This window comes from Apostichopus japonicus, chromosome 8 (genome assembly GCF_037975245.1).
Source record: "Apostichopus japonicus isolate 1M-3 chromosome 8, ASM3797524v1, whole genome shotgun sequence".
NCBI classification, from domain to species: Eukaryota; Metazoa; Echinodermata; class Holothuroidea; order Aspidochirotida; family Stichopodidae; genus Apostichopus; species Apostichopus japonicus.
The window spans coordinates 31,982,316-32,007,276 of NC_092568.1; the positions used below are offsets into that span (position 1 = coordinate 31,982,316).

At 35.3% G+C, this 24,961-nt stretch overlaps 1 protein-coding gene across 9 annotated transcripts in view; it reads left to right on the forward strand.

Moving 5' to 3' along the window:
* Positions 1–4,820: 4,820 nt before the first annotated feature.
* The window catches only part of LOC139971612 (uncharacterized), a 254,208-nt gene continuing 234,067 nt past the window's right edge, over positions 4,821–24,961 (forward strand). For 5 of the 9 annotated variants that reach the window (XM_071978238.1, XM_071978240.1, XM_071978244.1 and 2 more), the window contains exons 1-7: positions 4,822–4,968; positions 7,929–8,146; positions 15,961–16,022; positions 18,546–18,641; positions 19,823–19,906; positions 21,922–22,014; positions 24,302–24,525. In XM_071978238.1, the coding sequence (XP_071834339.1) occupies positions 8,077–8,146; positions 15,961–16,022; positions 18,546–18,641; positions 19,823–19,906; positions 21,922–22,014; positions 24,302–24,525 (629 nt within the window). In that variant the 5' untranslated portion in view covers positions 4,822–4,968; positions 7,929–8,076. Of the gene's footprint in view, positions 4,969–7,150; positions 7,690–7,928; positions 8,147–10,201; positions 10,760–15,960; positions 16,023–18,545; positions 18,642–19,822; positions 19,907–21,921; positions 22,015–24,301; positions 24,526–24,961 lie in introns of those variants that run through there. The other 4 variants (XM_071978246.1, XM_071978247.1, XM_071978239.1 and 1 more) reach the window with 3 other exon arrangements.

Consider the following 24,961-nt stretch of genomic DNA (forward strand, 5'->3'; position numbering starts at 1 on the left):
TTCGAAGCAAAAATGAATACAGCTATAGTTATTCAAATAACCGTATGTATTGATATGACAGTGTTCTATCCAACGCAACATATTATATTTGGTGAAATATTCGACATATCACGGGGAACGGAAAGTTGATGCGGGAAGGGCGACGGGAATACTTCAAAATTCCTCACCACGCTGAAATGCTGCTATACTTCAGCAGAGATATAATATGTGTTGTGTTTATTTACGCTCCGATTAGCAATTTGGAGTGATTAAATTATCACCATAACTAAACTGCGGTTGCGTTATTCCAATGTTTGCTTTGGGTCAGTGTGTTGCTGAGCTATGAAAATGTTATAAGTAAAACTTGAAATTCGGGTACAAATACTGTATGATAATTTTGCTGTAACAAATTGGCAAACAGGGCTATTTGGCTGCCTTTGAATTAAGGAAAACGTATTTCTAATATAAACTAAATTTTGAACCGTTTAGAACAAGTATAGCCTAGATAGTAAATAGTATTCCCCCCCCCCCCTCCATTAACATTGACTGTGCGAAAACACACACACACAAACGTGGTACTGCAATAACTCAGAGACGAACTGCTTTAATCACAACTTCTTCACGGTTTCAAAATTATTTCTTAAGAAAATATACATAGAATTTTTGCTTGACTTATATTCTGTAATAGAACATGTCATTGTTACCTTGAATGACTTCGTGAAATAAAACAAACTTTGAGGTTTCATTTGTGTGCTTGTCAATATAATTGTGTACAACGCAATGTGGAGAAGAAATGATAGCTCAAGATTCTACGAGTCTTATAACGCTTAACATTGGACATTAAAAAATGGCGGTTGAACCACCATGAAGTTAAATCATATGTAGTATCTGTTCTCTTTCGAGGGGAATGGTGATACCAGGGAGTTGTTCCTGGTGATACACACCCGACGATGATCACACAGTCACAGTCCGGCCAGCAAGGGGACTGGGGTTGAGAGCGGATCAGTCTTTCCTGGGCGACTTTTTTTTTTTTTAAAGTATATCAACAGAGTAGGCATTTTTGTTACTCGTATAAGGTGGAATATCGATTATCTATTAAGGATGCAATCTTGCTTATAATGGAAAGACCCTCATGCAGTTGATGACATGATAATAACACACCGTGTAGTTGTATAGAAGGTAAGCTACACAGAGTTAAAATTGCCAGGATTATCCTCTTTGTATGAAACTCTTGACGGTCCTAAACAATGTTCATCACGACTTAAAAAAGTACATATGGGTTGACGTGTTATTTACAAAAAGGTCGAGGTCAGTGTGATGGATAGATGTCAGTTAAAGTAACTTGAGAATATGTGTAAAAGTAAGTTGGCCTGACGTTTCGATATAGCAGGATCTTGAAGAAGATCCTGCTAGGATCGAAACGTCAGGGCCAACTTACTTTAACACATTCTCTTACACAGGCACTTTAGAGAGTCTAGAGGATAAGCAGTTTGCTAACAGTGCTTTCTATACTATTTATATTGTCACATTACTACAACGCATTTTCCATTTTGCATTTATAGCGCTTTTAAAATTTAAAATTTTTCACATTAATATATATTTTAAATTTTAAGATTTTGTTTGTATAATTTTCGATTTTCCATTTGCAGTTTTTATACAATTTATTGTCAGATTGTATATAACAAATTGTCTACCCTTTTTATACCTTACATAGGAGGGCGTTGTGGTCAAGTGGTTAAGGCAGGATTACAGGTTCGAGCCCTGGCCAGATCATTGCATTGTGTCCTTGGGCAAGGCGCTTTATCTCCATTGCCTCTCTTCACCCAGGTGTATAAATGGGGACCTGCGAGGTAACTTGTAAATATAGTTGCGTGCGCCGGTTTGTGGCTGCACCCTATGGGAAGTCCCACGGGGGACACGTGGTTGTGGTGCACTGTGGTGCCCCAGGAGAGATTGATTGAATTGTGCACACTTTGGTGTGTGGGTGTGACAAGTTACCAATGACCAGGGGTTAATAATAATCAGCGCACTGAGACTTAAGTGTGTATTTGCGCTTTATAAGAACTGTGTATTATTATATTACATTATCGATTTATATATTTGTATATCATGTTTGTATGTATTTTACTGTAAAGCGCCTTAGAGCAATTTCTGATTGGATAAGGCGCTATAGAAATTTTGTAAAATAAATAAATAATAAATAACAGTTTCATTTTATATTTAAGTAAAGAATAGTCACAACAGTTTAGAATAAAGGACGCATTCTCAACGCAATGTGTAGTTGCGAGCTTGCTGTATATAGAGCTCTATAAGGAATCGATATAATTTACTATACACATCGATAGTAGCGGAGCCACGACCACTGACTCAGTTGCTCCGGATCTGTCGACCACACCTTTAGTGCCCATAGATAACTTCAACAGGCATTTAATTTAAGTTTGATTGATTTATTTATACTTTATTTAGTCGAGGGTAACTCGGTAAGCCATATCTTATCTTCCCCAAAGCCCTCTTTTACGCGGAATATAGAATAACAGTTGCAACAACAACAAAAAGGAAAGAGTATAACAGAATTGTAAAACAAATATAACATTGCACGATATGAAAAAGCAGAATAAAAACTGCAAACCTTAGATGACCGAATATTGACAATTGGTTGTAGTATTAGAAAAGTAACATAGGCCTACTTAAAAGCAAACTTAATTATACTAAAATTAAGAACAGAAACACTATATAAAAACAGTTATCAGAATAGGATAAAAGTCGTTTGTATGGAATACTTGGTAACAAAAGTCACCCAAGATGGTGCCTGGGCCGCGAAAACCAAACAACTTGATTCACCCTTCACCACAGTCCCCTAACAATGAGACTGCTGTCGTACGATCAACTTTCGTTGTTAAATTAAGCATACATATGACTTATAACATTTGATTCCATGTTTGTTCAGCTGCCGGAAGAATAAGAAAACAGGCCTGGCGAAAGGTGTACATGTTTTCTTTCTGCTGCCATGGTAATAACGGAAACGGTGATTCCTATCCGACCGGAGGCAGGAGAAGGACTGTTGCGACCCCCACCCCACCCCTCTCCCAAAGCCGTTTATTGAAATGGCACTAATGGCCGTGATGGTTTATCGATGACCTTCGCTGCCGCACACAGTCAGCCTACTATAGGTCGTAATCATAGATCATTAATCTGGGTCGTAATGTAGACAAGCGCCATCAACTTTTCGCACTTTACGACATTGGTGCTAATATCAAAATGTGAGGGTTAGTAGGCTGGTAATATGGTCCCCTGTATATGGGACATCACAATCCGGTGACGGCTATTGTCCCCGGCAAAATAACTAAATTTTTACCAAGTGACCGAGGCAATAAAAGATAGAGAGAGAGAGAGAGACTGATGTGGAGGGCGGTGGAGACAGAGAGAATGTTTACAATGAAGAATTCGATATTGCAATTATTACTTATCTGCAACAGATTGAGACTTGGAGTTTGATGACGAAACACGGACATACACAATATTATAAGTAGCCTACTTGAATATCAATTAATTTGCAGGCTACATGCTAATAAAGTATATAAACACATTTAAAAAAAAAGCATACAGTTTAATCATTGTAATAATATGAGAGCATTATCAGTACATAGGGATGGGCAATCGGTAGTGCCTGTATAAGAAGCCTATAAAAAGCAAGGAATTAAAGAATTTGCTGGATAATGACATAATGATTATTTATCAAACGTAATTTCGCAATTTGCAGCACTGAATGAAAATTGATCAAATTTCTGCAATTCAACATTTTGCAGCAAATTGATGAATTATGCTCAGAAGGTAAATTATTCCAACATTTTTCAACAAAATGATAAATTGATCATAGAATTATTCTCGTTCCCATTGATTTTGCAACAGAATTATTAATTAAACTCGGATCAGGTCATCAAAATTGCAGAGAGAACTATAGAGCTTAATGCTTTTACGGCACCTCAGCGTTACCATAATATATGTACATGTTGTATATGTTACTCGGAGGCACCGCCATCTCATTCGAGATGCCTTATTGGGGGACCCAATTATCTTACTGTGATTCATGCGTGGAGAGCCAATTTTTATTGGCCCTATCGTTTTATAGTTCATTTGGAGTTCCCTAGTCAACATAATTTCCACAACCAACACCGCTACCCCACCGTCCCACACACTTGCTCATCGTTCTGCCCTTCACTGGTCCTCCCTCTCGCCGAGCCTCAACTGCTCACCACGTAAGTTTTTACCGGTTCCAGCATGGCGGTAAAACAGTTTTACCTCCATGGTTCCATCATGGAGCTATAAACCTGGGAGGTTTATAGAGCTCCATGGTTCTATACAGCACCACAGCGTCAAAAGCAAGGTCACAGAAAAAACAATTATGCATTTTGAATGAATCACAAGAAGCGGCACACATAGTTGCAAGGAGAGTGGACGAACTGATCTTGGACTTCACTGTCCACTTTCAAACACTGACTGTCTGCAAACGGTAATGTCAAGGTCCAAAGTCTGACCATACATCAAATACATTTATATAATGCACACGTGTGTAAACTGTAGACTACTACAGTTGTTGCGTGAATCGAAGAGATGAGATAATCACTCAGCACAGCCTCGGTAGGAGGCAGTGGAGAAGTTGACCTTCTGTAACCCAAGATAAATTGAACGCTTGATACCCTTGACCCTTTGGTTACCTGAGTAAAATTTGCTTTAATTTGAAGGGAAAGTTGTTGTTGCTACATAATCGATTATATAATGAAAATTATATTTGAAGATCGCGTCTAGGTTTTTTTTTCTAAGTAATGGATGTTCACGAAACTCGCTTGAGATGAGACGTCTGATTAATCCATCAGTCAAAGTTTCGGATTAACGATTTAGCCGTTTCTGATTTTCATTTTGGAATAGATCATGTACGGTAATCATCGAGTTACACTTGAAGTTGGAGTTTTACATTGACTAGAAGTTTAGGTCAGTAATAACAATAGTGAAAAGAGGTTAGCTTTTGTTACGTGAAAACCTTTTTTGAAGATTAAATCATTAACACTACAAAGTAAATACTAAAATAGCATCTAGCACTAGTTAAGCAATACTCTACTACCACTGAGTACTAATAATTACTAAGCCTATCCACTCGTCCTAACATTTTATTTTATGATTAGAAAACGGCTAATTCTATTATCGGCAAGAAATGTTGTCTTATTACCATTGTTTATTATACTGAGGCTATCTTTGCAAACTGTGATAATGAGTTTTAGGTTCATAATGAAAACGAGTCTATCAGCAACAATAGATTGAGTGTCATGTTATTGATTGGCCATGGAAGTAATTAGGCCTAGCCTAGGTAAATTAAGATATTGGATGATGTGTGAATATAAGATAATGTGGCCATATGTTTTCCTGGAAATCTGGGCATTTTTGGATGTTGAACCCCTCTCCTTCTTCATGTTGACATCAAAATAAAGTTTCTCAACACTGCTTCCAAAGGAGATCATTTGAGGGTCTCTCCTGTTTTGGTAGTCCTACATATTTTCAAATGCCAAAGGTTATCAGTTAGAACGTAGAACACCTCATCCAGAAACAAGTATTGGGTTTCCAAGAGAAATTGAGCATATCCAATGCCAAAACCTTTATGGTCATTGGAAGTCTTATTGTTCATCACTACTGTTAAGTGCAACATAATGCTTTGTGTGAATTAAAGACAATGAAACTATGCAATGATCTGGGTTTCCTTTATCTGTGAGCCATATGATATTATGACTGAAAGTTACTTTGTACTCAAATTGTAGCATGTAGTATTTACAAACAATCACTACTTAGATAAGGTACAATTATTAAAGCTGTCTCTGTAGGTGGTGGGCCAATCAGGTAAAATTGAAACTATTCCGGCCTTTCCGGTATATTCCAGCTTGGATGGTTCCTCAAACCAGGTGACATTTCTGCTGACACATTTAATCTGGGCATGGCTCATGAAATCCTGGGGCTGTCCCCAGAAATTGGGGACATTTGGTCACCTTGGCATAAAGACTACTTTCAAAACAGACCATCTCATTGACCACAGTTAATGTTGACTTTGTTTGCCTAGACCTGATATCATATTTTCAGTATAAATTTACTAAACCAAAGTTCAATTCTCTTTCTGTGAATGATGGCAGAACTTGATGTAAGTGTCTATAATGAATATGAATATAAGTAATTTGTTCAAACAAATACTTGAACAGGAGTGTTTGCTGTAGATATCTCAAACTAAAATGTGAACAAGTTACTGAGTAGCTCCTTAACTATATGAGATCTTCAATTGCTTAATATTGCTATATTGCCATTTATCAAACTCGCTATTATTGACTGTTGTGTCGGTTGCAGTTATAGAGTGCTATATACATGTGTCTTCTTATGTCCTAGCTGCGTAGGATTCTTTCATTGAGGCTGACTTTTTTTGGAATGGTAAGGAAACTAGATTTAATTTACCGGATAATAATTCATTTAATTTTTGAATCCACATTCTAGATTTAGGTTAGTAGGTCAATCATTCTTGTTTTAGATAGCTACACGGCAACCTCCAGAAGCTGATCTAGCTAATTGTCACTTTAATTTGAAAGAAGTTGACTTGAATGTTTAATGTGGATTGAGTACTGTCAATGATCTAAAATTCTTGTTCTAAATAATTTTAACTTCTTTATATTGTAACTTAGTAATCTATCATTCATCAAATATTTCCTTTCTAGCCATATGGCACACTCAAAACAATTCTGTCAGTTGTATGCTACTATGATGTAGATCATATATATATATCTCCTATAAGTCTGTAGCCTCAATGTAGTCTGAGCAACAGTAAGTTCTAAGTAATATTTATCTGATCTACTGTTTGTTACACATCTCTTGTTCTTGTGGAACCAGCACCGAAACGGTTCACATTACAATACAAGAGAAATGCTGGTACTAGGGCTTGTTATGATTTTGCCATTACATCTTTTTAATATACATCCATACAAGATTAATGGCTCAACAAGGTATATACTGTATCACATTTCCCGCTTCTGTAATGCTTGAGTGACTACTCACATGCATGTTGGAATTAATATGCTATATTGTACCAGCCTCCACTCTTGAGTGGCTTCACCTTTGTACTGTAAACTGTGTGTTCTTGTTTGTTATTATCCCCTGCAAGCAACTGATGCCTGCAGCATCCAGTGAAGGTCAGGTGATATGATAATGACTTGTCCCAGCTCCCACAGTCTGCAATGCAGTGGGGTTATCTAATATAGGATGAGAGCTATCTGGCACACAGTGAGGTTTATTTGCGATTATCGTTTCGACAGAAGAATTGAATACCCAGAGGTTTATAATCAATGAGGAAATGTACTCCTGTTTCTAGCTTCTGGTTTTCTTGAGAATTTATTGTTTCCTTTGGAGAGCTGTTTGAAGTTCAGATTCATCTTTGTAATTTTCTCTTCAATATTAACGAGTTCTTTGTTGTAGATGTTCTGAACATGCTGTCATGCTGTGGTTTCACGTGGAGCTACACCAACGATTGCTCGATACGTCTGCAAACTTCAAATTGCACAGCTGAGAACGTGTTGCGGTAGTTCAGACAAATGAAGAATCTTTAATTGATTCAAATGCTCTCGTAAAGTTTTGACTTAACGTTGAATAGTGTTGGTGGAGTGAATTTAAACCCTTATTCTTTGTCAGGTATGGACTCACTTTGGCAATGTCTCATTCATCTTTATAGTCTACTCTCTGAATTGCCTTGGAAGAGATCCTAAGCAGACTGTCATTTAAAGATACATGAAAATCTCAGTAATTAATCTAAATGGCAGGCAATATCGCAAGTTTTAAAGTTTTGTAATGTTTGAAGTTGTATTAATTGTTATGTTCATCCTTCTTAGAATTAAATGAAATTGTACTTACTTGTTTTTTTTCCATTTCAGATATTTTGGAACACAGACTATGGATATAATGGATTAATTTGGAATAAATGGATTTTCATATCAACTGGAAGATTTTTATGAAGTCGGAACAATGAGCATTATTGATGTTAAGTGCCAAAAAAACATGCTCAGATAAACTTTGAATGACATGGCAAGTGGAGCCAATCTCGTTGGACATACAGAGCCTGAAATCACCAATGTCATTGTCTTACTAGCTAGTAAGTTAGATTCATTCATTCAATTTAACTTTTTCTTATTCTTTTATTCTGGTAGCTCATGCAGTGATGTACATAGCAAGTCAAGTATAAACATGTACAGGCCTAGCTACAGTGTTAGAGTTGATTCAAAATCTTAATAAAGTCTATGCTACTCTTGTACTCTCATATCACTTTAGTTTTCAAGTCATTCAAAATGTTCTCACTTCTAATTTCAATAAATACTACATATGATGTAAGTTGACAGTTAAAATAAATAACTGTAATTGAGTAAATTTTTTTAGAATCGACCTCTCGACTTTGTGCCTTGTTTTTCGTATGATAATCTAAATATTGTTTCACCTTAAAAGGGACATACTGTTTATTCAGAATTGTGTCAGGCGATGTGACTCATATAGGAAAGCAAGCAAATTGTTCTCCATGTTGCAATTTCAAACGGCATGTCACTATCTTGTTCCTAACTCAAAATATTTTGTTTGAAAGCAACAGATTTCAAACTATTTAATGTAATGATTTTATCTTTACTCTTCTTTCTGAAGTCTTAATTGGTCTAATTAAGTCCCAAAGCTATTTCCAAAAATCATGTTTTGTGTGAAAAAATAATACAAAAATGAAAACTTAAATAAATTTCTTTTGCATTTAAATTGGTTTTGCTGAAAATCACACTGATAATGTCATACCTGCATATTTATAAGCACATGTATTTTTGCATCTAGAGCAATTGTCTGGTTTCTATGGGAACACAGCAAACCAAAACATCGACAGCTGTGTATTTATGGTTTGTTTATTTGCATTCTTCCACAACACAGTAAATACAAGCAACAGTTTACTGGTAAACCCCTTCTGTACCCTATGTGTTGATGTTTTCTAATCTCCATTGTTAGCATAGGTGTGAGCTTCAATGGAATTTGGGCACCTATAGTGGCATTGATATGAATGCATTGGGGCCCATTGCAGCTATAGTGTTAATACCAGGGATGCTGTTTACTTTTGTGTTATTAGAGGCTCAAAGAACAACTGAGGTTTAAGACAGTTATATGTACAATTTTCACAGTCTAAAAGTTCAGATCTTTTATTGCCAATATTTTCTGTTGAAGACCTTTCTTCTAAAGTATACCTGATCAAAGACTCCTTATAAATGTGGAAAAACCAAAATAACTAAAATATTGAATAATTGAAGTTACAATTTTAAAATTTTGGACATGCAATGTTTATATGTGGTATTAATGAAGACATGAAATATGAATGTACTTTCCTTTACTTTTCGCTTTGCTTAAAAGTTGGAGGGGGTCGTTCACAGCTAGAATCTTGACCAGTGACAAAGCATTGACCCTTGTGAATTACCCCTTGATGTATCTATGTTCACAAACAAAATTTTACCTTGATCAAAAAAAAAAAAAAATGGATCAAATTATTTAAAAATTTGCCACAGCTTTTTTGACTTGCACTCCTACATTTCTGCAAAGGAAAATAATCCAGATTATTACCATGAAAGTAATTTTGGTTTTATGTGCACATACAAGTCTAGAGTTTAGAAGGGAATTGAGTACATGATCAAAATTTATCCTAAATTTAAAATAAAATCTAAACAGTGAAAAGAACAATTCTGCTTTCATTTGTAGTCAAGGACACAATCCACTGAAACTACTGAAAGAAGGAAATTAGGGAAGAAAAATATGTGCAAAATAACTTGAAACATTCATAGTGATCATCAACATGAATGTTGTACGCTCACTAAAACATTCTATAGAACTAAATCTATGTCATACACATTCCTTGTTATTGATTCTGATGTGACATAAATAGCGATAATATATGTTACAGTGTGAAAAATAATCCCCCATTGGACCCATAGTAATGAAACCCTTGATTTCCTCCTAACTCTATTTTCCAGAAAGCCTTGTCTTTTGTAATATAGTCTATTGATTACTTTTGTGCAGCATGAGTAACTCCATTGAAAGGATAAACCTCCTAGGTACTTTGCCATGTGGTTGTTGATCCTCAGATAGTGTTACAGTAATCCAATGTTATTACCAGGGAAGATCAAACAAGTTTTTGTGGTTTTACTGGAATGGACATATTTGTGAGGTCATGCAGTAGTACCCTATGTAACCTTAGCCCTAGCAACTCCAGTTTGATAGCTAGCTAGCTCCTGCTTAGATGTACTGTATACCTAGCTGGTAGTACAGTAGTCGGTCTGTATATATACTGCATGCAGACTATAAAACCTGTCAGTATATTTCTTCTCATGCACAGCTGAACACAGTTCTTTGGGCAATTTATATGTTGCTCAGTTCATTCTTTGTGAGACTATATGTTCTTCTGTTTGGGAAAAGGCAGCGGATTAAACTTTGTCATATTCAACAGGAATTAATACGGAAAATACTCAGATTGTGGAATACTGTGACAACCCTAACATTTTTTATTCATTTTGACATTGAATTGAAGTGCATGTACACTCATTATTGTACATGAATAATATCATCGTACAGAATGTGCAGGGATCTATGAACACGCCACCGCCAGTTTACCTTTCACTGTACTTGGACGGTCATGGAATAATTATTCTTTAGCTGCAAGAAATGTTTTCTGATAGATTGAGCAGAAAGTTCAAAGGTACAGTATGTGTACATGAATTAACTGATGTGATTTGTTTGTATAAAGCTGCAGTTTGGGTACTGTTAGGTACCTTGAGGCCATAACAGTGAAGCATTTGAATCTTTAATGATTAAACTTTCAGTTTCCATGTACAGTAAATTTTGTTGATTTTCAGAGTTCTAAGTGATAAATTTGAGTTTAATTAGCCTAGCTGAATCACTAGTCTGACAGTCTTAGTTTTTGTGCAGGAGACTGTTGATATACAAACGAATCATACTGTGGCCTGTATTTATGTAGACCTTCTCAAAGTTAAAATGATTTAATTTAAGCAAACAGTATTATTTTTGTTTGTTTGTCTAGGAGTGATTAGTAAACTGTAACCTTAATTTGAAATTTTCAAGTGGCATGCTCATCCAATGGGTGTTAACTTTGGTGAAATTTAAATATTAAAAAAAAAATGAGGATTTTCTGTAGCTGTTACAGTACAAACTAAATTATATTTATTCAGAAAAATTGTGTTTGCAGTCGCTATTCCCAACTTCCGACCCCACTGCCCCCTCCCCCCAAAAGAAAAGAACAGGTTCATCCCGTTTCACAATGGTGACAGTGAAATACTGTAGGACTCACTGACTGACCTAAGTTATAATTAGTTCAGTATAAATTGCAACAAATTTGAGCAAACAAACAATTTCAATTGCTGTTAAAATTAAGGATAGTTATATCGTTCTGCCAGGAGCAAGCCTCAAAAAACAGATATTTAGCATTGTGTGTGTTTCGTAAGTGATCTCACTACACAAAATTGAATGCTTGTGTTCACATAAAATATATATGCTAGTTTCACACAGATTCCTGATACTTTTTACTCGCTGTATATATGTAATATTAAATGTTAATTTGCCCCTTCCTCTATATTTTAAAAATTGGTACAAAATAAGTCTTCTTGTGTTTGCTGACTTGCGCACTTCCATTAACGTATTTAATTTAATTATATACCCCGGAGCTACTCTTACTGTAATAAATTTCGGATCAAACCAAAGACCAAAAATACTGCATATTGGGAGCTATAATTAGCAAAACTCAGACAAAAAACACACACCTATAATGAAACTAACAGGATATTGATGTTGTGTATCCAACACTATGGTAGATAAGATTTCTTGCTTTGATCCAATTGATATCAAATCTACATCCCATTTGCCTGTGGGTGCTAACTGGTTTAATTCATACTTCAAACTGCAGCCGCCCCCACACAAATGTTGCCAATATTGGACATACAGTGGACTGTATGACCGTTAGTAACTTAGTAGAATGCTTACCAAGCTGCTGCTTTGCCCTTGTGCATGGCTTGCTTACTGGTAATGTTTGGTATCGTAACCTAGATTTTAGACAGCGCTTGCTGAAAATTCGAAGAAAATAGGAAAGAAAATCTTATGAATAGGTGTGTTTCTCAGAAAATGTGGTAATTAGTTTATAAAGTTTATACATGATACAGATCAATAAAGTATAAAGGTTACAACTACTGTATCATGTTACACAATCATGAATAAAGTGTTCACCATGTTTGTTTAAGTGGAAAATGTTAGTTTTTTCATTATTTTCATGTAAAATGAAAAGAAGAACAGCTGAGAAAGAAAAATATGATTTGAAGGTTTATATTAAGTAAGATGGAAAGGTTAATGCAATTTATGTTAGTTTAGTACATGTCAGTAGTAGAGTAGAGTTTTAGCCGGAAAGAATAAGTCCATTAATGGTGTTCCCTTACCCTTTTCGCATTTCAACTTATTAAAAAAGCTTTAGTATTCATAATATGGTCTTGTATGCGACTACTGGCACAGAGAGAATTTAAGTAAAGGTAAGGTAAGTATTCAAAATGGTGGCATTTTTATAGCTATTCATTATAGTACATTTGAAGTTACAGTACTGTACTTATACATTAGTTTTTTCCACCCACTTTCATCACACAAAATGAAACAACCAAGTAATAAGAACTATTATCTTCCATAAATTTAATGTACATTATATAGTTCTAGTTTATTTTGTCAATTTTAACAAACAAAGCACTTGATTAATATCTAATATAAGGTTATAATGGATCACATTATTACAGTGAATGCCTATACTGGTTTTTATTTCCAGTAATTTTATCACAGTTTCCAGAAATGTAGTTACTTCACAGTATGTCACTTACACAACACTCATCTGCATAAACTTTAAAAACAAAATTTGATTGCTAAAATTAATGAAGATGATTAAAATTGTTAGACCTGAATAGACCTGTGATTGTTGTGAATCTAATTAATTTGGAACTTTGCCAGTAGGACCTACTGCACTATGTAAAACTGATCAAGTGATTTTGAATGTGTATCAATTTAAGTGTACTATGTCACCTTTCACAAAGTACAGCTGTGTATGCTTCTTTGACTTTGTGCATTGGTTCATACCCTCCCCATTGTACTACATACTATACATGTTGTTCAAATTGTGCAGTCTTTTTATATTTTGTGGTGGCAATTTCATGGCCTTGTATTTTTGCTACTGTACTGTAGTACTTAATTAGTGTACAACTTGAATTGAACACATACAGTATGACACCCACTTATTTGTGTGTTGAACGTTAATGTACTTTTTCATACATATGCCATGTATGCCCTCTGCTCCATGTATATACAATATGTACATTTACAGCCTACTGTAGGTGTGTCAACTATCGTTGCTTCCCTGCTGTTTATGCTTTGGTGGTTGCTATGGTTACAAAAAAACAGGGTATCAAGTACTTTCTAGTTTATTCTGTTATTGGTAAGAATATTAACATATTTAAAATAAAACAATTAAAAAAAAAATACTCATATTAGTAATATACACTTAGAGGTACAGTACAGTCTATTGTATACAGTAGCTAAATACGTATATTTTCAAGACACATAATATATTCATTAATTGAATTAAATAATGTATGTCATTTCTACAACTATTGGTAATTTCTGTTTGACAGTCCTACTACTGTATAAACAACCCTGATTTCTGTAGAGAACATATCTTGCAGAGTTTGTTGATGTTACTGGCTAACATGAAAAATTCTATAAAAGGGCAAATTGTTAATGGTTGTCCCATTGTTCGAGACGACCATATTTCTGTTAGGACAGCCAAAATCAACTTTAAAAGTCGTCTACCCTCAAATTCAGATTGCATTGTAACTAAAGACCTCCAAATAGGTACAAAGATCAATTGGTAGCATCCCCCATCAACTTTGAATTTACGGAAGTAAACAAACAAATATAATGGTAGCTAGGCCTATGATCCACCTGAAAAGAGAAAAGATTTTTACTGGCCCAAACCTGTATTCCATTCACCAAACCTTTACACATCTCTCCTACATTCCATATTGATCATTCTTTGCTATTTTGGTACAATTTTTGGGTTGCCAGAAAATTTGGTGTTCTCTGCTCAGACAATCAAATGGCAAAATCCCTTAAACATTTGCCCAGTATACACTATACTAAATATTATACGTTCCAAACTGCCTGATTAAAAAATAATTACACATCAACGATATTTGCAAACACTTTTGTTCACCAAAGACTGAACATACTTATTTGTATTTTATCCTCTCACTATATTAGCTTTCTAGGTCAATGACCTTGAAAGAGGCTACAGTGAAAGAAATTAACTGCTGCTGTTCTACTATTCTAGTTTTCATTAATTCTTTAGTGCACTATGTACAGGTCAGCTGTATCATAATGCTGCTGTGTTGAGGTACTAAACCATATAGCGCCTAGCACATAATTAGGGATCAAAGCCTTTGTGTGTGTGTGTTTTGGGTGGCAATTGTGCTAAACCGAAATAGCACTGTAAGGGCTCTAGGTGTCCACACATGAGCCCACTTTGAAGTTTTTGTTTTTCCTTCTTGCAAGAAAAGAAAAAGAGAACAAGGAGTCTGTGACATGAGCCAGAGTGATAAATGATATCGGAATGTGCTTTGTGAAGTACAGTACCTGATTCTCTTGCTTGCATGACCAGCAAGGGTCACTTAAAAATAGATGCTTGTCATTACAAATGTAGACAAAGAATTATATTTCTGATGCTGTGGAAGAACAAAACTAAACTGAAAGGGTTGGGCATTGCTAGAGTAAAAGCTAGATGAGAAGAAAGGCTTTGTTCAATAAATTTGTTTGATCAACTTTAAGATGTTTGTTTAATGGAATATTTGCATTATTTTTAAAAGTAAAGAAAGACACAGTGCAGGGTGGTGCAGCATAAAAATTTTCCTAATTTTTTGTCTTTGAAGGTTCCTTCACAAATGCTAACGATAAGCTCCTAACATTATGGAAGAGCAGATAAATTGCAATTTTGCATGGCTGTTGACAGTATACATGAAACTGTTTTTGTCATGAAAGGAAAAATAAAATGGATAATATGTTTGTCATCAGCTAAACACGAAACAGAGAGAGAGCATGGGTAAAGGAATAAGAGGTATAGAAGATGGGGATGAGGAGGGGCAGAGACGGCTACATAGTTTTAATAAAATTACTATTCCCCTGTCAGGAACTTTTGTATTTAACTGAGTGAATTCTGCATTATATATATGATTTTGATATCCAATTGCTTTCCACTTTACTTAAATTCATATCTTCTAGTGCCTGTAATAGTAAGGTGCAATATATTAGGAGAGAGAACATTTCTAACAGTTTTGTTTCGGCAAGCATTCTGGAAACTCACTTCTTTTTATTTCTTGTTTGATCAAGACAAAGATAATACATAATCTAATACTAATACATTATATAAGTGTTCTATTATAATATTACATAGTGGTTTGTATAGTTACATTATTGAACTAATTGTTGTTGGTTATTGGTCCCAGCTTTTTCTCAAGTGGTCTGAGGATGTTTCTGTCTTTAGTAAGATTCTCTTACCTGTCTCCATTTGACAAATGTGTTCTCCAATCGATGTAGCGTACTGCATAAACAGTTTGGCTTTCAGCAGGTTTATGGAAAAGAAACTGTTGTTATGTAATTTTCAATATTTGTCATGTTTCTAAGTACAGCACCATATTTTGGAAAAACATGATAACAGACCAAAACCAAACAAAAAAGCTAATCAGCACAAAATAAGTTACTGTATTGTATATATTGGAGTATATTCTCATGAAATAAGTGCTTAATTGATCTTGAAGCACTGGCCAGTATTGTCAACTTATTTAAGTTATTCTTTTCTCTTGACAGATGAACAGGAACTAGTCCAGAAGCGGACCTTCACAAAATGGGTTAATTCCCACCTTGCTAGGGTAAGACTTATAATACAGGATGGAGACTTAACAGAAAAAAAGCATAAAAGAAAGGGACTGGAGCTTGGACTGGAAAAAAAAAAATAATACTAACGCAATTGTGAGACACCATTGTACAGAGGGTCTTATAAACATCTCTAATTGGGAATTGATGATGCAAATATGTTATGAATAGGATGAGTATTTATGTAACATACCTATTACTTTCCCACAAAACTAACCATTTTGGATTCATTGAAACATACAGGACTTAGCTTCCCTCCAATTTGCTGTTAGTATTTTGACTGTCATTGGTTTGATGTAAATTCTGGAAATTTCAATTTGCTGAAATGATTTCTAGATATTATGATGAAAGGGAGGTACAATAGGTTTACATGAATTCATATAGAGATACTGTAAATATGTAAGGTCTTAGTCTAATTTACTATTCTTGTAGTCCTTTGAGTGACTACATGAAAAGGAAGTCAATTGCCAAAAAAAAAAAAAAAAAAAAAATGAATGATGTGTATAGATACTTGTCATAGAATCTTTTTGTTTAATAATTAATGAAATTATAGCAATCAGGGAAGTTAGTGGGTGCAATTTCCTTTCATAAAATAGAAGAACAACTACAGCAATATTCTATAGTGCTCGAATGTGAAGAGTTATAGACAGGCCTCAGTCTAATAATTGTTCAATATCTAAAACAATAGGCCTACTGTAGATCTGTAAACCAGGCAACGAGGATGTAGTGTAGTAGGTTATTCGGCAACTAACAGAAATTTGAATTAAATTTTTTATTCACTGTCAAAGTGGAAGATATTAGCTCCCTGGTATATGGTCAATTGATTTTGCTCTAAATTTGTTGACAGAAATTTGTAACAAAAATTTAACGAGCTTTATTTGAAGCAGGAATTATGGTTCCATTTGAAGAGTCATACAACTTAGATCTAAACAATTCCAGCATCATGTACACAATTTACAAAAGTTCCTAATTATGTGAAATTTATGTCAAAAATTTCCTCTGGTTTAAGTGATTTCTTCTTCGCCATGGTAATGTCAAACATTACTAAACTGTGATAAAATGCCACGGCAGAGTCTACATTATTGCCAGGACTTGGTGCTGTATCCAAGATCCAATACTGTATGTGGGTGTGGCATTCATGTTAGTAGTTAATAGCCTACTGTAGCTTTCAGATCAAACCCTTATCAGGGTAATGTTTCTCATGTATACAGAATAATAATTTTCATGTGAATTGTGAAATTGTGTGGGTTGAGATGTTGCCTTGATTCATACTTGTTGAACAACCAGGATCCACAGAAAATAAGAAATCATGTGTGACATTCCAATGTATGTGTCTAGTTGCAATGCATATACCATGTGTTTATGCAACCTCAGCAACATGAATAGAACACACAGTGGGGTGCATTGATAGTCTGAGACATATGACCAACTTTTAGACAGACATAGAATTTTGTTGTTGTAATATAAGGATAGCAGCTGCTTGTCAGCCTAACCACTAATGATGTCACACAAAGTAGATCTCCATTATTGAACATACTGCCATAGCTACCCTCCATTCAGTAATGAAAACATTGATGATTAGGATGATGATTCTCTGAACAGGAATGTTATCAGCGTTAAGGACTTGATAAAATGTGGGGCCCTTGGTAGTTTGTTCTAGGGGTTGATCCAGCATATTAATGGCCAGCATGGTTGAACTTAGAAAGGCTCATATGGAAGACTAAACATGGGAAAGTGTTGAGGCGACAAAGGCCGTGAGTTGTCTCATCCTGTGCTTCTCATGTTATCAATTTGATAGTGATCAAAGCAGACACACACGTTAAAATGTTATATAACTGCCAAATTTAATAATCCTGAAATGCAGCGTAATAGTCTCTTGTATAAAGGAAACCTCACATTCATCATAAGAATGTAGACACTGGTTATATTGCAGTGTGTGTGTGTGTGTGTACGTGTATGTGTTGCATTTAGAGGCATTACAATAACTAATATTAATCAGTTAATAATTATACCAAGGATACCATTGATTTTAATAATCTGATTCTGACAGCTGTCTGTGATTAATTACAAAGCGTGTTTGTTCTTCCTCTACAATACTAGGAATTGCAATGTATGTATAAATTGTAGTACCTGTATATATGTATATTTAATTGTTTGTTGTGGAGTGACATATTGTTACTTATACATACATACTGTACAGCATGTCTGCACAGTACCTGCTCCTGCTACATTGAATAGAATGGAATGTACATGGTACCAGTGTGAAATTACAGTAGCCGTCTTGAGGTCTCTGTTATTGCTAGTAACATGATAATTAGCATAAATATTGTAATGTCAACATTATCCATATCAAAGAGAAAGAACCTTTATATAGTTAATAGTTTGCATTAGTTTGTAGCTAAATTAGCTAATTGTGTGCATTCTATCAGTAAGGTCAGATTGTTAGAAAGACATATAAAATTGTCATGAATTTGTACGGTACTAGTTAGTTTGACGATGTTGTTTCTTTATTCCGATAGTATGACCCGCCATGTCACGTAGATGATCTCTTTCTAGATCTGAGAGATGGGGTCAAACTTTTGCAATTGCTGGAAACTCTCTCAAAGGAAACTTTGGTAAGTTTTTAAGTGCCCTTATTCTTTCTTCCCATAACTCAAACTGAGTCCCCATCCCTCCCCCCCACCCCTCCAAAAAAAAAACCCCACACATGTATGTTAGTGATCTGGTCACAACATACTGAATATTTCTCAAGTTAAAATCACAATTGTTCAAACCGAAACATCCTCCAATGAGATCTTTACTTCCCATTGCAAATTACAGTCTTTGTTGACTATTAAACTTAAGTGTAAAAATAGAGACCTGTGCAACCTATTTGTTGTTTATTTTGCTTGTTACCAATGCTAATGCTACTAAGAAGCTTCATTATGACCATGGTCAGGGAAGTAATGAGTGCAAAGTTCACTGCAACAGTTTGACAGTGTTAAAATAGAAGAGGAAATTTATTCAAAAATGCATGTAAAGAAACAAATTGTGAGTGATATCTTCAAGGATTGAAAAAATTCAAACATCTTCCCTTTTTGGTGTTATCCTGTAGTTTTGGGGTCATAGACTAAAAAGTGGGATGCAGCTAAGCTGCAAAGTTTGCAAGAGCTATCAAAAAACATCCATGGTAGCATGGTGAAATCATTTTTTCTTTTACTTTGTTACACATCATTTAACCTTATTTGAGCTGACTTTAAAAGTGAATAACTACTCATAGCTATTGGTAAACACAACCCCTGTGTCCAAAACAGTTAGATTTGCTTCCTTTGATGGGACTACAATTTTACAAGCCAGTCCCTGACTTCGAGCTTGTCCCAATGAAACAAACACTCTACAGGTAGGACGTATCCGTTGTTGCTGCACAGGATGTAATGTGTGAAGTGGCATACATACAGTACAGTAGAACTCCTTTTGATGTCTTTGTAATCCAAATGTGCTTTATTTGAATCAAATTCAAAGAATGAAATTTACATTTTAATATAAATGTGATGATAACAGAGAGTATGTATAGTATAAAAAATACCTTTCAACTTAAAATAAATATGATGATAAGAGGCAGTATGTATAGTCTATAAAATACCTTTTAACTTAATATAAATATGATTATGTAACAGACAGTACTATGAATAGTCTAAAAAATACCATTCAACATAAAATAAATGTATTAACAGACAGTATGTATAAAGTCTAAAAATACCATCGAGTTAATTTTGCAGCTCAAACATCCTCTCCTTTTACTTTCTTTCCAAACCAGGCGAGAGAAAAAGGTAGAAATCTGAAAAGGATTCATTTTCTCAGTAACATCAACACAGCCCTAAGATTTCTTGAAAAGACAGGGGTGAGTAAAGCTGAAATATTGAAATGTCATAATTGGCTCCAAAATATGCTAGTAAGTCAAGAAATGGTCACTGATGTTCCAACTTCAACATGCAATTTACTGCCACCCGCAAATTTCTTTTTTTCCCTCACTAAGACACGTTATTTGTCTAATTTATGACTTTTTTGTTGTTGATGTCTCAGAATAATTTGACACTCAGAACCACCAGGAGGGTACTTTGAGAAATGTTTACATGAAAATTTCAATAACTGGGGAGAAGAAAAAAGCAGCATGTTGTTGTATTGATGATACCAAAATGAACAAAAATGTAAAAATACCAGTGAAGACTGGTTTGCTCAATTTTTTGTAACAATGGGAACTTGTGAATACAAAAAATGCCCCAAAATTAGGAAGAGCAAGTTACATATTGCAAAACTGTCAAAAGAAATACTCAAAGTTTGTTTCCTTTATGACTTATTATATGCAAAAGAGGTAGCTAACAGTGTGTGCGAGGCATGATGAGTCAAAGTCCAATTGTACACTGGACAAAAGTATTCAGTTTCCACTGGGCACCAATTAAAGTATTGCTTGCTTCTCAAAATTCACAGACAGCCCTTGTACTACTTAACTGTGACTGGCGATAAACCTTGTCACAGAGCCCTGCTGCTTTTTATAGAAGCTGGGCTTCATATTGTTACCTGGGTGATGGCCTTTATATGACCTCTAAGTCAGACATATCTTAAGGGTTTTCTTTTATTTTCTCATCTGTGAATGTGATATTAGAATTTAGGTATGATTAGCTCATAAATATAAAAAAATGTGGTATTTAGTGCTGCTGTTTGAGCATACCTATCATTTTTGCACAGGTCCCACTGGAGTACTTAGTGCAGTAGGTCAAAATGTTATTAATAGAATAGTTCCATTGCAATAGGCAAGGACAGATGGGTAGACTAAAGATGTAAGAAAGTTATTTACAATGTAAGGCAAGGGTAGCACCAGACAGAAGGTTGAGTGGTATATTGTAGTGTTTACAAGGGTACCAAAATTTGGGAACCGGGCACCCGAGGCTGTAACCCGTCGGGTATCCGGGTACCCAGAAATTTGTCTATTTACCTTCTGGTATATAGCTATTTTCAATAAATTGCAAATTGAATGCTATAATATATCAAGTGTATTTTTCTCTGACAATGTTTCCATGTTCATACATGTTCGTTAATTTCAATTTGCATTTGTTTCTTTCAATTAACCTGTTTTATTAAAAATTTGTAGCTTTCAAAACATATTTAAACTTCTTAAAAAGTAAAAGAAAAGGAATATACACATTCAATAAACAAATGTAAAGGATTCGGGTAACAAATTAGGAACCGGGTAGTAGAGCGTCGGGTGGGTACCCGGGTACCCGGATAACCTGTGCAAACACTGGTATATTCCATTAACCTGTTTGAAATGTTAAAATCCATTGTGAAGTTAAGATGCATTCAGTGATCAAGTTGTGTATTTTCTGTTTCAGACAGACAATGTTTCAGTCCTGTTTTCAAAATTGATGTCCTTAAACCTGCATGGATGTGCTTTGATGAGATTGATTCCTTTCAAATATAGTTAAAAGTTACAGAAAGGGAACCAGATAGAGAAAGCTACAGTAAATTCCTCACAACTTTTGGAACAAAACAACCATTCAATGATGGAATGTAGTGTGCATGATTTTGATGCTACATTTAGCAGGGCTTCAAAATTAGGGGAGGAGTAGGATGGCTAGGAGAAATTTCTCCCCAATAGTTTTCACAGCAATGATTTTCATGCAAGTCGTGTGGTTGCCATAGGTTGCAATTTCAACACCAGTTAACATTGATTGGTCAAACCTGATCCAGGTCCCTCTTTATCTGTCATCGATATTCTGTCTGCGATTGAAAGGTTTAAGCTGCAGATTCTGATAGAACCATAAACTTCCTTATAGTTTACAGAAACCCACCCCCTACCTCTTTCCTTGTTCCGTTGCTTTTGTATAATAACACTATTACCTTCTTGCTTCGCTGCAGCTGAAACTTGTGAACACAAATTCAGGGGATATTGCAGATGGGAATTCCTCCATTACTCTTGGTTTAATCTGGAAGATTATACTGTATTTTGAGGTCAGTATTTAAGTTCTTATAGAATTTAGTTTGAATCAGTTAAATGTCTTACCCTGGATTATAAACTTTAATATGGTTCCTTTGAAAAGAACTGTTGACGACTATTGAGTCATACTGTGTGTGTTGTTCCGTACATAATCACATAAGCATTTCAAAGTTGTTTCATTGCTTGGTTGACTAAGAAGGAGCGTTTTACATGGTGACTTGAATTATCATCAGTTGGTTCTAAAAAATAAGATAAAGCCACCTACATGCAAAATGCTACTTTGAGATCAAAACTGGTATAACCCAGATTTTTGATTGGTGAAGGAAATGGAAATGAGTTAGGGTATGGGGAGAGGGGGGAGGGGAGGAGGGGGTGGATGTGGTAGGATGGGACAGGTTTTAATTACTTTCTCTTCTTAGAACTTTTTAATTTTCAATTGACCAACTTGACTTTCGAGGGAATTTCTGGAAAGACAATTATGTAACAATACATATACATGTATCTTATATCTAGATTCACTTTAACACCACAATCTAGTAGGTCTCTACGTTCAAATAATATTCTTTATAAGCTGATCATTCCACGAACACAGAGCGTCACTTTTGCTTCAAGAGCAATAAGTGTATTTGGCGCCGAGCAATGGAATAAATTACCTAACCATGTCAAACAACCTGAGAATCTTGCAATTTTTAAAAGAAAACTCAAAACATATTTATTTCCTGGCTAATCACTTATATACTCAATTTTTCAAATTTTCAATATTTGTATTCATTATATTTCATATTTTTGAATTTTCTTTTATGTTTTATATAACATTTTGCATTTTCTATTTTTCTCTTTGATTTTCATAACAATTGTATATTTTTGTACATTCATCTAGTATATTTTTCTACGCCATTTGATATCTTATTTTTAGCTCATACCAGCATGCTGGTGTGAGCTATTGTTACAGTGCGGCATCTATCACTCTATCACTCTATCCGTCAACAATTGGTAAAACCGCTCCCACTCGCACAGTGTTTGATGGAATTTCATGAAACTTGGACACAAGGACCATTGGGTATAGGGCCATCAGAGATGGTCCAAAATTTGGGGTCAAAGGTCACCTGTGGGCTGTAATGGGCCATTTTGTGGAAATACGCAAAATGCTTCTTCTCCTACAGATTCCATGGTACAATGTTGAGGGTTTGTCAGGATAGTACTATGGTAGTTTTACCTTCAGGGTGTTCATGAATTTGAGATCAAAGATCAACTAGGGGTCTTTTGTGGCCCGGGCCGCGGCCCTATATTTTCAAATTGCTCCTGTTCGTACAGTGTATGGCCAGTTATTATGAAACTTGGTCACAATGTTCCTCGGGATGAGAGTTACGAGGGGTGTTCGGAAAATTGAGGTCAAAGGTCATTTAGGGGGTCATCGGGGGTCATTCTTTGTAATATTTTCAAATATCTCAATCTCCTCAAGATTTTGATGGATCATATTCAAAGGTGAACTGATGATTGTTGGATTGTGTATGAATAAGGTGATGCCTAAAATTTTGGTCAAAAGTTAATTAATTACAATTAATCCCCATTGTTTAAAAAAATCTGAGCCTTCACTTTTTGCCAAAGCTCCTTTAATTTGTCTCCCAGTGTCTGCAGTGTTTGTTTACATTTGTGGTTAAGCTCTGCAGAGGCTGTTAGTGGAATTAAAGCTGGACTGGGAGTTGTTATTAACTGTTGAACTGTAAGCATGAGAGCCCTATAGCCAATCAGCACTTCTGATTCTAAGAAGTCTTTGAGCCTGAGGTATGTAGGCAGCTTGTGAAGTTATGTCTTGTAGGGAGTGCTTGTGAAGTTATGTCTGCTAAGGTAGAGGGGAGAAAGTTTAATAGGGTAGGTCAGTGCATGGTATTGTTTGAGAGAGTGGGTAAAATAGGATTTAAAGGGGGAAAATAGGAATTATAGCCAGTGGTGTGGCCAGGATTCTGCTAACGGAGGGGGGGGGGTATCCCTCATGGGCCCAAAATTGGTTTTGTGGGCCCTACATTTTTCAGCTCGAAAAGGTATGAGCTTCTGCACCATTGGTGCTCTAGTCTTATGAATGGTTTATTTTTTCTTTGTATTTTGTTGTAAAGTGCAACCGAAAACTTTGTTGGGGTTGCGCTATATGAAATTCAATAAATAATAATAATAATGTCTCAACATAACGATATCGCTTTCTTTTTACTGAGGTTATGTGTTGGAAAGGATCTTGCTCTAAGCTAAGACACGATTGTAACTGGTTATCTTTTTGAAACTCCTTGCATCTTTTTATCGGTCTAGATTGAGCAAAATGCAAAAGCTTTGGAGCAAGAGTTATCCTTTAGCACTGACAGTGCCAGCACTGAGAGTTCTCCCTTCACCAGTCCACCAGACTCACGGAGGGGATCTGCAACATTTGCTGCTCCTCCACCAGCCAAGAAACCGACAAAGATAAGGCCAACGAAAGTTACAGCCAAAAATGCTTTGCTAACATGGACCAAGAATGCGTTGAAGCCACAATCACGGTAAGAGTCTGTGTTTCCTGATAATTTAAGTTTTGGTATTGGCCTATATATAGTTATAATCTGAAACCTTTACCGAAATTTACTTTGTGAAAGTGATAAATTTGATAGTTTATCAGTTTAAAAAAAAAAAAAACTTAAAACAGGACATAATGTGACACATGGCAAGTTTAACTTAAGGTAGACAATAAATAATCACATTCGCACATGAGTCACATGACTGCCATTAACAGGAGAAACATTTATAATTGAAGAATATTTTAGTGTAGTAGAATTTCTATGATTATCGTGATTTTGTCAAAAACCATAGATATTTCTTTTGAAAATCCCTTGGCAGGAACAGCTATTATAATCATAGCTACCGTATCAACCTGTGGGACTATATGTTGTTACCACTTCAAACAAGTCACATATACATTTGTGTACAGAATCTGAATGG